This window comes from Dysidea avara, chromosome 12 (assembly GCF_963678975.1).
Source record: "Dysidea avara chromosome 12, odDysAvar1.4, whole genome shotgun sequence".
NCBI lineage: Eukaryota > Metazoa > Porifera > Demospongiae > Dictyoceratida > Dysideidae > Dysidea > Dysidea avara.
In genome coordinates, this window is record NC_089283.1 from 12,995,618 (window position 1) to 13,011,060 (window position 15,443).

Below are 15,443 nucleotides of genomic sequence, written 5' to 3' on the forward strand. Positions count from 1 at the left end.
ATATACATCTATCCAATCCTCTGTGGGATAGTTCTGGTTGTCCTGATGGTAACACTTGCTGTGATAACCCCAACCTATTGTGGCTACAACAGATGATATAGAAGTTTTTATTTGCACTGATCAATAGTTTGGAGATGAAGCAGTTTTGGTAGACCAATTGGAGTTGTATATACAATAGACCCTGTCATGTATGTATATTACAATAGTGTATGTATGCCTATATACATCCTTAGGTGATATCTGTATAATATTATTATAGTAAAGCCTCTCTACTCTGACACCTCTACAATGCAGAATACCTCTATAATAAATCCGACACTGTTTGCTGTACCAAACAGACCTTTTCTATGTATTACAAACTCAAACGCAACCTCAACATGCATCCTCATTTAATCGGCCGACACAGTTTTTGAGCATCAGGTTTCACTACATGTACCATATCTTCTGTTAATACTTTTTACACAGTTAGCAAGCTATTTTTTTTGCCTATACATGTGACATATCATTATCACAACAGCAACCATAAAATGGATCAGATGTCTATTACTCTACAGATGTCCTATTACTCTACAGGAGTACTGGCTTGTATTGCCAATGAATACATACAACACTGAATTGATGTGTATTACAATATTCATAGTAGGATTAAAGTGTAAGGGTGAATGTCTTATGTGTATAAAATTAATTTTATACTGTGACATGTGTTGCCACAATGCTTATTTAAAAAAAAAAAAAATTCCAGCCAAAATTGTATACCAATTCAATCTGGTAAACATCCTGTGGGAGCATGTCCCTACTCTCCCTAACTGCTGAGTGAAATCGTATACCGATATGATCACAAAATAAATTTTCTGTGGGATCCTGTTCCCTAACCTCTGTAGCTCTTTGTATATACATGCTAAATGAAATTGTATTATCCTGGACTGTACATGTCATGCACTATCTGTGCATGTGTAATAGGATACTCTCCATCTCATGTTCATGCTGCCAGCTTCTTCATGGCAGACATGCACAGTAGCACAACAAGAGGGCTTTACATTATACATACACCATGCATGCTTTGCACGAGGCGGACCAAATCTCTGACTCATGCAGGTCCCTGCAATTGTCTGTGGACTATCCATGCCATCGTCCTGGGGGTCCTCTCATCTGGCCTAAATTTCAATATTATAGCTTGTAATCTCAGCATCCCCTGGCTAGGTGAGTTCACTCTTTTCTAGCCTAAATTCAATGGTTTATTCAGCATCCCCTGAGAACATGTGCACCTTCCATGAATACTCGACACAAGACCTTCCTGGGAGGAATCCGTATTGAAATGGAGAAACTAGATCATTATCTAAAATGTTACTCAAGATGTTATCTTTGACAATAGACTCCATTGTTTTGACTATGGTGGAAGTGAGATTAACGGGACAGTAATTTGAAACAAGATTATGAGGTCTTCTTTAGCGTAAAGGTGTAACATATGCTTTTTTTCCAATTATTTTGTAGAACACTGTTAGTAAGAGATTTATTGTATAAAAGTGACAAAGGAAAACAGATTAAATCTGCTGTACTTTTGATTAATTCAGTTGGCCAACCATCGGGACCAGGAGATTTACCACTTTGTAAGTTTAGATAATACAAACTGTGGTGTAATAACCAGTGTGTCAATGATTAAAGGTGAACAGTGCTGGAATAAAATCATCTTCAGAAGTAAAAACACTAGAAAAAATACTCATTAAACATCTTAACCATTTCTGAATGTAGATGAACCATCATATCAAATTGTATTTTTTGTAGCACTCCAAGATTCTGTGGTTCATTTAATAGTATTATATAGTTATATTAACTTCCTGCCATTGTAAGTATATGTCCTTAGTACCTTGGACTCTTGAAACTCTGTGTGTTCCTGACATTGCATATGTGTGTATCCATATGCAATAATTATATCGGCTACCTATAACTATAGTGACTCAGTATAGCTAGTAAATGCATGGTGGTACCTTGTAGGATATAAAATTGCATTTCTGTGATCACATCAGATGTGTGAAGAGAGTGAGCCTCTGTAAGTAGAAGGGTCACTATATTGAGTCTTGTCATTTGTACAGTATATAAAAGTTAATGGATACGGTTATGAGGGAACGAAAGTATTCTATGATGCTCTGCTGGAAGATCATCAGAGTTAAATATCTCCTGCTTGACCTCTGAACTGATTGCACCTACAGCTCTCCTGATGTTCTCCCATACCAAAGTTGATATTCAATATACCTTTACATGTACCAGATGATAATAAGAATTAACTTATCAATGTTTTAAATAGTCTCAAATGGCCATATTTTATAACACTCATCGATTGGAGAGAGCTTAGCAGCCCATCTTCTTGTTTTTTCATCCTTCCATATTGTCTATATGCAGATGACAATCATGCATGGAGCAACTAAAATTTTTGAGATGGAGAGTCTACTTCTGCTTATCTGGAGTCTGAAGACCATCATCTCTCTTGCATCTCCACCTCAACCGGCCTTATGGATCACTTTCATAAAGCACTGGATAGTGGCAATTGTGTGGATGTGATTTATTTGAATTTCCAAAGGCATTTGACTCTGTGCCCCATGTATACTTTTGAAGTGGATTGATAATTTTCTCAGTGACACGCAACAAGTGCTACTTAATGGTGCATGTGTTGCATTTTACCTCAGTTATTAGTGGAGTTCCAAAAGGATCCATTTTAGGTCCTTTATTGTTTATCATGTTCATTAATGATTTACTATCAGTTGTGTCCAGTTCTATTTTTATGTTTGCAGATCAGTGATGCTAAAATTTTTCGAGTGAAGATGACCATGTAGCCCTGCAGAGTGACTTCAATACCCTTCACGCTTGGTCTGTTACTTGGCAGTTATAGTTTAATATTTTGAAATGTAAACTCCTTCATCTTGGGCCCTATCACTACCACAGTCTATATTTTTAAATGATACTCTGATTAATCAAACTCAGGCTAGTCATAAAGATCTATAGGTATTCTATTTGATGGTCAGTTGAAGTTTCATGATCACACAACCACAGTTGCTGGTAAAGCTAATCAGATGTTGGGACTAATTGGTAAATCCTTTGAGTTTCTTGAGCCAGAGATGGTTGAAAAATTATATAAGGCACTATTACAATCAATACAGGAGTATAGCAATCGAATTTGAGGACCTATTTTATTTTAAATCGAAGAAAAATCAAAAATGTGCAACATAGACCCATCTAATTCCCTCTAGTAGAGATAATACATATTCTGAAAGATTCCCCATTCTAGACTTACCATCTACGAATTATAGACAGAATAGTATAAAATTGTTAACAATTACTTCAGTTCAGATTTTTCTAATGTAATCACATTTTCTACAACTACAACTAGAAGTCATCAATTCAAGCTTTTCAAACATCGCACAAGACTATACAGATTTGATAAAATTTATATATATATATACTTCAACAGGATTACTAACGATCGGAACAGTTTACCCTCTGATGTTGTAAATGTTAGATCTATAAATATTTAAATCTTAATTGTTGGACAATTTTCTTCTTGATTCTAAATTTATTTTTGCTTACATATTGTTATTGTTGTAATTATGTAACTGATCGGGTGTACAGAATGGGCCTCTACCTTGTACCTTAATCATAATCATTTGCAGATCTGATCATTTGTGATAAAATTTTCTGCATAAAACTATAATGCAACTTAAAGGGACAATGCGCTGTTTACAACATCTGACTATTTTGGGGCCCAACAAAATCATGTGATGCTTGTACTTTACCACCCGCAACATGAACTTGACAAGATACACAATGCAATCAGCTGGTCTTGGACAAGCATTGAGTGGCTTCCATACATCAAAACATAATACAGCATGTAAACAGCACATTGTCCCTTTAATGCAAGTACAAAATTAGCTGTGTACAGTAGTATGTTTGTTATGTAAGCGATTGCAATCTCTTTAGTGATAGATGTCTTCAAAATCTGACAAACAAGTTGGTTTATCTATCTCCAACAAAACTACATGGTTCCCAGAGAAATAAATATACGTAAGCTGCTGTTTCTCGTGATATTTCCACTTGTGGTATATAGTTACAATTGAGTCAGTTATTTTAATGAAAAGGACACCAATACTGCAAAAGATTACAATGCTCAAAAGAACAATCACACTGGCCACCCTTGACTCCAATATAAGACAGTCTTGTACACCTATACTTATGATAATTTTATGGTTACATATGCATTTTAGGTAGACACTCAACTAGCTATTCACTGTCACAGAAGCACTGCAAGTAAAGAAAAAGCTCTGGCCAGCTAGCAATATCAAGACTTTTCTCTCCATAAAAGTTCACATTGTGCATGTTGATCTAGCTACGTACAATTATTCTGGATTAAGGAAAGCCAGTTGTTGAGATAAACAGGTTTAAAGATTTCAAGTCATTATAACACGCTAAAAGTAGTGAGCATAATATGCAGTAGCTATGACTTTGAGTTTGACATGGCAAAGTGTGAGGGGCTTCTGGTGTCACAGGAGATTTTATAGTTAGTTGCACACAAGGATCGGTGCTCAACTATATATTATGGCAATCTAAGAGAAAGCCAACCAATAGCTTGCTGAGAATCAGAGACATTTCCTTAAGGAAGTTCTCTTGGTATGGTTCATTATGACAATGAAGTGCCAGCAAAAGTGAAAAATAGCTGAAAAAAGTGACACTTGCTTAATCTGTTCTGGAAATTAATATTGTTGCAAGGAATACAATAGTGTCTCCAGTAGTACACCTTTATCATATGAAAGCATTTGGGAGTGACATTTGACACCACATAACTTTCTTCTTCCACAACTGCCACAAGCTAGTGCTTGCAACTTGCAAGAGTTTGGCTTCTTGTTTTTCCATCACAGAGATGTGTTTGGGGACCAAAATTACATTGTCTGTGTAAGGATAGCATGATTTTGTAATTTGGACTGTTCAAAATTGCATGTGGTTTAAGAAAGTTAGATCATCCACTTTTCGCACATTGCATTCACTGAGTTATTAATTAACCAGTTCAGCTCTTTCCTTAAAACATCCAGATGTTGTAGCAATAGTGAATGGTCAAATGCTTTAGAAAAAGAAATGCAGCACATACTTATTCTTTGTTGTCAAGTGTTTGAGAGACATTGTCAACTGCATGTAATAGTTTAATAGAATATAGGTTTGATTATTGGACATGGTGATAGGCCAGGTGCTTAAATATTTGTCAGCTTCTGTGCCAGTAGCAAAAGGTTCTAGAGTATATTCAATTCATATATGCAATAAACCTTCAAGAATGATACTGACATCTCCACCATTTTGTACTCACATCAATCTCTTCTATGTTAAAATACGAACATCAAGAGATAAAGGTAAGTGAAACAGCAACAATCTCTTGCAAGAAGAGAACAAGTACAGTATACCTACCACCCAGCGTAGAACCTGACTAAAAGTGTAGCTATAAAGAAAGAAGCAGAGCATGACAGGTAATTCAGACACATACTTACTTCAAACAGACTGATGTTCTGCTGATACATGTACAGCAAGCAGCAGACATTAATAACTTCTTTGTACTGTTGTTGGCAGCAGTTATTAGCTAGTACCATTTAGGTGATTTGTGAACTGGCTGCAGGCTATATTGTCATCTGCAATAACTTCTGATCAGCAGTTAATCAATATTTACGGAGTCTCCGTTTACTGTGGACTAACATTTCAGTGGCAAGTTACAATACTTTCAGTGGCAAGTTATAGTAACCCTGCTCTGTTTGTCTAATAGAGCAGTCAGCATTGTAATAGAAACTGCTATGTATTTACATTGGATTTTCCTCTGGTATCTCACAGTATGGCCATTAAAGCAAGCTATAGTATGCCAAAAAAGTTAGTTTGTTTAGTTTTATAGCACGAGCCTATAGGTTCACCTATAATAAGCACAAACCACTTAAATAAGAGACAAAGTAAAGCAACTCATACACAGACACACAGGCAGACACAGACAGACACACGACAATTAGTACAACAGATTTTTAAATGTATAGAGCAATGTATTATGTGCCTAATATCATTTGCAACCCCAGTACAGGATAATAACTCAATCATTATGACCAAAATTGTCAGGGGCACTCCACAGAGCTTTAAATCGATAATCAAAGTCACATGTATAGGCTTGTGTACAGAGTGCACCATCAACTGTGTTGGAGATTGGCAAAGGATTAAATAAATCTCATATTCCCCAGTAGTGGGCTTTTGCTCCTGCAAATTGTCAAATCCCTACCATAGCCTGTACTTGGTGGAGGGGGGTGGGGGATAAGGGCTTAACATTGATAGTTGCATTACACTTGGGCCAGCACCCCATCATGAGTTATAAGCATGTCAGCACTCACACATCTATGTGTAGGCCACCAGAGCAGGACTCTAGAAGATCCTCAGAATTGTACTTCCCCTGTAATCATGCACTGTATGTGTTACTGTGCACGCATGCATGTACTACTTGATTGTATATTGCAATTAAGAAAAAAGCATTGCCCATACGTGATGCATGTTTGCGTACTAACTAGCTAGTGTGCACTTGAACACTGGATACAAGAGGAGAGTCCAACAATAAAGAACAAAAAATATGGTTAAATGCATAGCAGTTTAATAGCTACTTAATTATTTATAGAGAATAATTCGGACTGCTTTTAAGTTTACTAAATCTGTTTTGTAATCAATTTTTGTGTGTATAATTAATTTTTCTGTATGTGTGTGTGTAAATAGTCTTTCTTTTCCTTGCCGTGCCCGCGTGCTGACCCAATTACGGGTCAGTTGTGCGGTCGCATGTTGTCCGAGGATCCATTTGCTTTTATTTTGTATATACACCTTGTTCATCATAATTTGATGGTTAATAATAAAATTACAAGCTGACTGCTTCATAAGAGAAATTCGATCTTCACGGTCTCACAGTCAGTCTTGCAGTGTAAGCATAATTATGACGGACACAAAACTTCGGTCATTCCGTTCCATTTCAAATTCCAGTTATTATAATCAGTCCCGGTTTTTATTTCACGCGATGACGTAATTCGCAAAAAATTGATAGCTAATACCTATATCCACTACCTGGAATTGTGTATCGCATGGGAGACTTGATAACAAGCCAGCGATTATGAATCTTAATTGAAAAGTTGAAGCAGTAAAGTCTAGCTATTCAGCAAGTTGAATTCAGGTGTTCAGTGGCCACACAAGCTATAGCTAACTCTGTCGAAATGACAGCAACGAGGACAGCAACTTCAATAGTAGCAGTGCTGCTATTACCATTGGCATTGTTATGTGCTGGAATCCTAGTAGCAGATACCGAAGATTGTGACAGTTACCAGCTTAGCTCACCATTCACCCCTGGAGAATCTTGCAAGGAGATCTATGAGTGGAACCCACAAACCCACAACAGGTCAGCTTACTATTGGCTTCTTAATCCACCTCGTCATGTCTACTGTGATATGGAGCAACGAGTAGAATGTGGTAATATTGGTGGATGGACTAGAATTGCTAGTGTTAATATATCTGGAGGAGATGACTGTCCAACTGGGTGGGAAAAAAGGTCCATAAAGAGCATCAGTTTCTGTAGATCATTAAATGATAACAGTGGCTGTTATCCAGTGCTGTTTTCCACTAAAGAAATAACTTACCAGAAAGTTTGTGGGATGGCTAGAGGTTACCAGAAAGGAACACCCGATGCATTTCATAGACTTCATAACATAACTGATGGGTTATCCATAACTCATGGTGACCCACGTCAACATATATGGTCATACATAGCTGGATACACTGATGGATCATCTCATCAGCATGACTCGAACTGCCCTTGCACTGCTAATCCTGGACTTGGACCAGATTCTTCTGTTGGATCAAACTATTTTTGCGAATCTGGAGTCTCTACATCGCTAAATGCTGCTGGTTATTATTTTTCTGATCCACTGTGGGACGGTTCTGATTGTCCTGATGGTAACACCTGTTGTGATGACCCCAACCTACCATGGTTCTATCGCGAGTTGGACACAGCTACAACAGATGATATAGAAGTTCTGATTTGTACTGATCAAACATTTAGAGATGAAGCAGTTTTGGTGGACCAATTGGAATTATATGTACAATAGTATATATAGCTGTTGGTCCCATGCATTGTGTACATTATCATCAGCAAACACACCTCATTCTGCTTTCAGAATAAAAGCTTGACATTTACATCACCAATTTGTTACCATTAAATGCGACTATTAAATAGTGTAGTGTGTTTATCGTGTACAGGGAACAATGGCAGTTAATTAATTAATACTCTCCCACATGGATATTGTGAGTTCTTGGTAATTCTTATTATAGAGCTATATGAAACAGCTAGCTATTTCTTGTTACAAATGTGACTTGCCACAACAGAAATCATATATGGATCAGATTAGTAGCTGCTACTCAATGCTAATGAATAACATAAAGTGATGTGTATTCATAAATTGCTGTAAGCAATACCATATTAATTGTCATATTATCTACAGTCTATTACTGGTGGATATGCAACAAATCATATGAAGCTTCGGTCCAGGCAGTTGGCCAAATATTATATCCCTTAATGGAATCTGAAAATGTATATACCACTGTCAATTCTTCTTATGTTTAATTAACTTTTAACTCTTCCGCCTTTCCAGATGCTTGGAAAGAGGTTTTAGCTACTATTAGCCATATATAGTCACTCCTAATTTCAAGAAAAGATAGTACACTACTACTACTACTACTAATAACTACTCAAGTTGCCTTTTGATTATTAAAATGATGGAAAGCTAGCTATAGAATAAGTTTTGAAACTCATGATTAACAACAACTTATTTACTCCTCACTAACGTGATTTTACTACTAGTGTTACCTAATTTCTTTCTGTCTTAATATTTTGGATTGGATGTTGCTCATTTGACATTATTTATTTTGATTTTGCCAAGACCATTGTTAATATGCTCGATTGCTCATCAAATATGGCTATGGATTTCACATAAATCATAAAATGGTCATATAATGACTAAAACTATAACCCATTAGCCTGGTAGCTAGATATTATTTACACTGAAGAACCTAATTCATTTCACAGACAACCATAATTCATAGTATGGTTGTTACTATTTTTACACAGTCCTTGTGGCCTTTACGCCAGTGGCAACACTATAATATGGGACTCAGCCACATTAAGAAAGGGAAACCATCATTAAAATGTTCAAAACACACAATTACAAATACCTCGGACACATGTGGCTGTACGTGCAAAATGTACAGTACAAACATGGCAAGGAAGAGTACAAAAATAAACCAAAATATAACATACAAGACAAAAACATAAACATTAAAATTATAATGAAGTGTTCCATTCAGGACAATCACATGCAAAAAATATACGACTTAGCTTTCTGATTATGCAGCTTTACTCAAAATGGATTTACAAGTTGCCACAGACTGTTCAACTGTAGCTTACTGAGCTCTGTTTGAGGAAGAAAGAAAATGGTCCATGCGAGCAGCCAATTTCAATTGACCTACCAATGTACTGTTTAACCACCTGGTCATTAATGATTCTATTAAATGGTCTGATGTGATCCAATTAAAAAAAAAACCAATTCAGTGTTGAATATATAGAGTGCTAGTTGTACTTTCCTGATCACTGATGCATTGAAGAGCTAGCTACTAGGACACTGATGCAGTTGTTGGAAAATATTCCCTTACCCAGAATGTTTATGTGTATGCAACCAGGTTCCTGGGTAGCCAGACCCTACTTTTTCTCCGCACGGCGCTTATCGATTGGAATTATAAGCGCCTGCTCCTTTTGCTTATAATGATGTCATTATGCATGCATGTATGCAATGTAGTTTAGCGGCGCCCGACCCTAAAGTCGGGCCCTGCGAGACAACAATGCGTGTGACTGACACTAATGAGTCACGTGGTGGGCGTGGCTTACTTTATTAGTTTGCTCGAGATGGCGACGATAATGGCGATGATTTTACTTTTCTTCTTGCTCGTGGGTAGCATCGATGCTCAAAGTAAAACAAATCCTTTGGACAGGAGTATACTAGATTACATCTACAACACTACGGATGATAAACGCCATAAATTATACAACTGGACTAACTGGGGAAACAGCAGTAGCACTAGCGACCCGTGTATGGACAACTGGTATGGAATAACCTGTGTGGAGGATCAGTCCGTATACTACGTATCCGGAATAAACTTGCCCAGACATGAGCTGCGGAGCTTGCCAGATGAAATCGTTGAAATGAAACATCTTCAGACACTGGTAGTAGCGAACAACTACATCCAATCACATGGTTTCCCTGAAGGTATTTTTGCAATCCAGTCACTAGAATACTTGGATATTAGTAATATCTACACTCTTAGCATCAGTTTACCCAATGAATTGATTCTGCCAAATTTGCAACAACTGATTGCCTTCAAAAGCCAGATTAAAGGATTATTGCCAACTACTTGGAACACCCCAAAACTGGAGAGCATACGATTAGATGGTAATAATTTGCAAGGTTACCTTCCAGAAGACATCGGGAAGATTACTGGTCTAAAAGAATTAATGCTCCAAGGAAACGAACTAACTCGGAACTTTCCTCCGAACTATGGGGACCTTCATCAATTAGTGAACTTATCTCTTGTTCAGTCATCACACACACAGTATAGAGGCCTGTGTTCTTCTATTCCTGATACTTGGCAGACTATGTTCTCACTGGAGCAAGTTTCTATATGCATAATTGGAAAGCTCCCTGATTTCATTGGTGAGAATTGGCAACAGTTACAATCACTCCATATAATGGGTGGTTCATTTGCAGCTAACATACCTCTCTCTCTTTGTAAGCTTACCCAACTTCAACACCTTGACTTATCCCATAACCAGTTTACGGGCACCATTCCTGAATGTATGTTTTCAATGTCCAGTCTTGTTTATCTTAATCTGGCTAATAATGAATTGAGTGGACCAATACCAGAAACAGTTGGTATGATGAAGAACATTGATAAGCTCTTACTATCTTATAATCAGTTGAATGGTACGCTGCCACGAAGTATTGGAAAACTTACTAATCTTTCCAAACTGGCATTAGACAGCAATTTACTTATTGGTGCAATACCTACTGAATTTGATGCACTACGAAACAATGCCCAACGTTTGACTCTACAACTTCAATATAACATGTTGTCATCAATTGAGGATGGACTGCAGTATTTTTTCAAGGACGTTGACGGCTCATATTATCAAAATCCATTTGAATGTCCTCTCCCAGGATATGTCCATGGAGCTACTTGTTCACACTGTAACAATGCAACTAACCATAACAATTGTGAAAAATGTGTCGGTGTTGGTTGTGGTTGGTGTTCGTATGGCCCAAATTGTGTGGGAGGCTCACACCAAGGTCCATTACCTCAATATAGTTGTCCTGATGAATACTGGAGCTTTGAAACTTGTAGAGAGAATTCGAAGTGATTGAAAATAATTGTATCATTAATGTTTTTTTTCCTTGTATGTTCATTTAAACTATATATATGGTAATGTGTGCATGTGGTATAACACTAACTGTATTTGTGAGACTTCGTGTTGGTGTATTCAAATTACTTACATTACAGTAATTTCTAATAAAAGCACCTGTATGCCTTATTTGCATATAATACTATTATGTTGAAAGCCAGATTCATCTCATGATTACTCCATGCATTAAGGTAATTCATTCTCTATTATGTCTGTTAAATTAATTAACCAGTCACTAGAATTTCACAAGTTGAATTTCAGTTGGAAACACGTTACATAAGTGAAACAATGAGGAGACACGATGTCCTGCTGACAATATAGTCATTAAGTGTACATTCACTACCAATAAACAAGGCAGAATCTTTCTATACACATCAAATGGTTATAGACTTACAACCTTTCAGCCACAACTATATAGCTATCCCCTATAGCTAGTATAGTTGTTGCAACCCGGCTAAGGCAAGACCAAAGCTGAGGTGTTTATATCAAGATGTTCAGTGAGTGCAGATGTGATGGGTATTTACACTGCTTTGAGTTCATAAATAGTGTGACAGTAAGGCTAGATTAGCATATACAGAAATTAATGAGAAAATGTTAAAATTTCACCCAAGTGTTAACATACGCCTGCATACATGTAGAAGGCCAAATCTGTTTGATACACTTAAAATTGAAATCACAACAGGTAGTCTGCTCAATAGTTATGTATGCTAATTTTCAGTGGGTCCTGTGCTAGCATAAAAATTATGTTATACAAACTACATCAAGACACACGGTAGTGTGTCGTGCGGCCCAAGAAGCCGGCGCGTAACACCCGTGAGTATATTGACAGGAAGAAAGAAAACGCAATTTTCGCACCTCCGTAGCTCTGTGCTTCCTTGATGAAACAAGATGATTTTTGCTGTGGACATGCCCTCCAACTGCAGCACTCTACATTCCAAATTTGAGCGAAATCGCTTCGCGCGTTCCCGAGATATGCGACTTCAAAAATTGGCTCAGTTTCTTCGTTTTTTTTTCTTCTTATTTTTCTTTTTCTTGTCGCACACTTACAAAAACTGCTATAAAACTCGAACGTCATATCCGATTGCCTTGAAATGTGGCACACAGAAGAGGGATATAACGGCGCATCTCGGTACCAACTTTGGCTGGAATACGATAAACAGGCAAAGAGTTATGAGCGATTCTTCACGAAAAATAACACCAATATGTTGTCACGCCTACAGGGTACACCGCGTATGGGAAGAAGCTGAAAATCGGTGGGTGAATAGGTTAACTATTGAACCTCAAACCTTTTGTGGTTTGAAAGAAATCGAGTTAAAAAACAGGAAGATACAACGAAAAAACCAACAGTGTGTAACAATTACGCAATCGAGATTAGCTAATAAAAAACGACTGCTTGCCACGCCTACCAGATAAACCGCTTGGGGTAATGCTTTGAAAATCGTTATACAGATGGAGTAATCATCTTAGAAAGGCTCATCTATGGTGTAGAAGAATCAGACTTAAAGCCACGGAGTTATAACACGAAATCCAACTTGGTGCAGCAAGTGCGAGATCGAGATACTCTAATAAAGCAGTCATCCTAATAGAGCAGTCACCCTGAAGAGAATTCAAGAGATCAGCTAGAAATAAGAAACCTGTATAGAGATCAGCTACACACAAGTCACCCTGTAGAGAGATCAGCTAGAAGAAGTTACCTTGTAGGGAGTTCATGCAACTATGGAAAGAGATAGTTCAGCTAGAAAAAATCACCTTGTAGAGTTCAGCTACAAAGAAACCACCATGTAGAGAGTTCAGCTACAAACAAATCGCCCTGTGAAGAGATCAATAGAAGAAGTTACCTTGCAGAGAGTTCAGCTACAAAGAAACCATTATGTAGAGAGTTCAGCTACAAACAAATCTCCCTGTAGAGAGATTAGCTAGAAGAAGTTACCTTGTAGAGAGTTCAGCTACAAAGAAACCATCATGTAGAGAGTTCAGCTACAAACAAATCTCCCTGTAGAGAGATCAGCTAGAAGAAGTTACCTTGTAGAGAGTTCAGCTTCAAACAAATCACCCTGTAGAAAGATCAGCTAGAAGAGGTCACCTTGTAGAGAGTTCAGTTACAAAGAAACCACCATGTAGAGAGTTCAGCTACAAACAAATCGCCCTGTGAAGAGATCAATAGAAGAAGTTACCTTGCAGAGAGTTCAGCTACAAAGAAACCATTATGTAGAGAGTTCAGCTACGAACAAATCTCCCTGTAGAGAGATTAGCTAGAAGAAGTTACCTTGTAGAGAGTTCAGCTACAAAGAAACCATCATGTAGAGAGTTCAGCTACAAACAAATCTCCCTGTAGAGAGATCAGCTAGAAGAAGTTACCATGTAGAGAGTTCAGCTTCAAACAAATCACCCTGTAGAAAGATCAGCTAGAAGAGGTCACCTTATAGAGAGTTCAGTTACAAAGAAACCACCATGTAGAGAGCTCAGCTACAAACTAGTGACCTTACACTGTTAAAACAGTTGGTTGCATATCACACCAAACTGCAGATGATATGCTTCCTCACACCGAGCATTCCATTTGTTGTGTGCATTACTGACCATTCTACCCATAGTACGTAATGCACACTGTATTCCCGGTATGATCTACATCCATAATGCATTATTATAACCATTCTAGCCATTGTATGTAATGCAGACTGTTTTTTTGGTATGATTAACATCCATTTACAATTACAAATACATATTTCAAAATATTGCTAATTATATTTATTGTTCTAGGTTTCGACACTGCATATCTGAACATCTGAAGATGAATGACATCCATGGAAACTGCATACGGCTATCACTATCTTCTATTTCTGCAGTTGTTTCTACGGCATTATGGTATGCATTGTGAACAGATGAAGCCAAGAAACAATGTACTTACCATGCATGGTTGAAATCTTTCAGAAGCAATGTATAGCTAATTCTGTCAATTATTATAGATTATGAATTTTAATGTAAGAATTGTACGGTATAATACCTGCTGTTATTGAATCAGTTGTGTCTTAATAGCATAAGACTGGTCTTATACATTTACAAATCGGTGTTCTGGGAAGAAAAAATGATTGATAAATCATAGCATTCCATAATCTTACCATGTTTGGTGGTCTGGCCATCCTGACTATATAGCAGTATTTCAATCCATGTCACTAGAACTAATTGCTGTTTGCTAGAAAGGATATGATATGTGACATGATAACACCTTTGTATTGTCCGTACCTGGTGTCACTTCAGACCTGTCACTTCTGTCAACACTTTTCTGTCAGCATACCTATATAAAAACTAAAAGCCACTGCAAGTAACACAGTTACCAACCTGCTATCAGTGCTAGTATGTAAACCCCGGCCGCCGGAACTGAGAGAATGGCAGTTAATTGAACCGGCCCCCTGAGCCCCCGGCACAGGAGCCTGCGGAGCGCCTTCGTACAGTTCATGGTCGACTGCAGTATGTAGCCGCCTGCTAAAAAGTTTAGTCAAGCAAGAAATTATCATCAGTATAATGAAACAAACCGAATAGTCTGGTATGGTTCAACCCAGTTGCGGCAGCTCAGTCCAACACCGGCCTACACCATGCACCACCAGCTCCGACAACTTTAAGTACAGCCCTACTCAACAACCTCCGTTTGTGAATATTCGACTCAACGTCGTATGTCCAAACGGTTGCTAACAAATTGCAGCTGTCGATAGCATCCTCACGTGAGTGTTATAGGGATGGTGACAATTAAATGGAACACGGGATGGAACATCGAATCATGTGAGTACAGCAAGGTTAGTTGTGATTCCAAGTATGTGAAATCTTATCTACTGTACGATTCCTTGTCAATGTAGAGTCACTTCACCATCACTTGAGGCGCCTACGCAAAAATACACTGAGTCGGCTA

At 37.7% G+C, this 15,443-nt stretch overlaps 1 protein-coding gene and 1 long non-coding RNA gene across 5 annotated transcripts; one reads left to right on the plus strand and one right to left on the minus strand.

The window, feature by feature from the left end:
- The first annotated feature begins 9,905 nt into the window (after positions 1-9,905).
- On the plus strand, positions 9,906-11,698 carry LOC136240738 (uncharacterized). Its single transcript, XM_066031777.1, has one exon. The coding sequence runs from the start codon at positions 9,947-9,949 to the stop codon at positions 11,498-11,500; it is 1,554 nt and encodes a 517-aa protein (XP_065887849.1). The 5' UTR covers positions 9,906-9,946; the 3' UTR covers positions 11,501-11,698.
- A 2,503-nt stretch (positions 11,699-14,201) lies between these two features.
- On the minus strand, positions 14,202-15,436 carry LOC136241209 (uncharacterized). 4 transcript variants are annotated; one of them, XR_010694216.1, is made up of 7 exons: positions 15,073-15,436; positions 14,879-15,022; positions 14,800-14,834; positions 14,659-14,732; positions 14,544-14,611; positions 14,448-14,489; positions 14,202-14,391 (listed from the first exon to the last, which is right to left on the minus strand). It is a non-coding gene; the product is annotated as an uncharacterized lncRNA (long non-coding RNA). The 4 variants fall into 4 exon arrangements; XR_010694215.1 differs by having other exon boundaries at positions 14,783-14,834; XR_010694217.1 differs by having other exon boundaries at positions 14,659-14,834; positions 14,879-15,019.
- Positions 15,437-15,443: the final 7 nt, after the last annotated feature.

Coding starts and splice junctions, on each gene's coding strand:
- LOC136240738 (XM_066031777.1), top strand. CDS start 9,947: ATGAGTCACGTGGTGGGCGTGGCTTACTTTATTAGTTTGCTCGAGATG.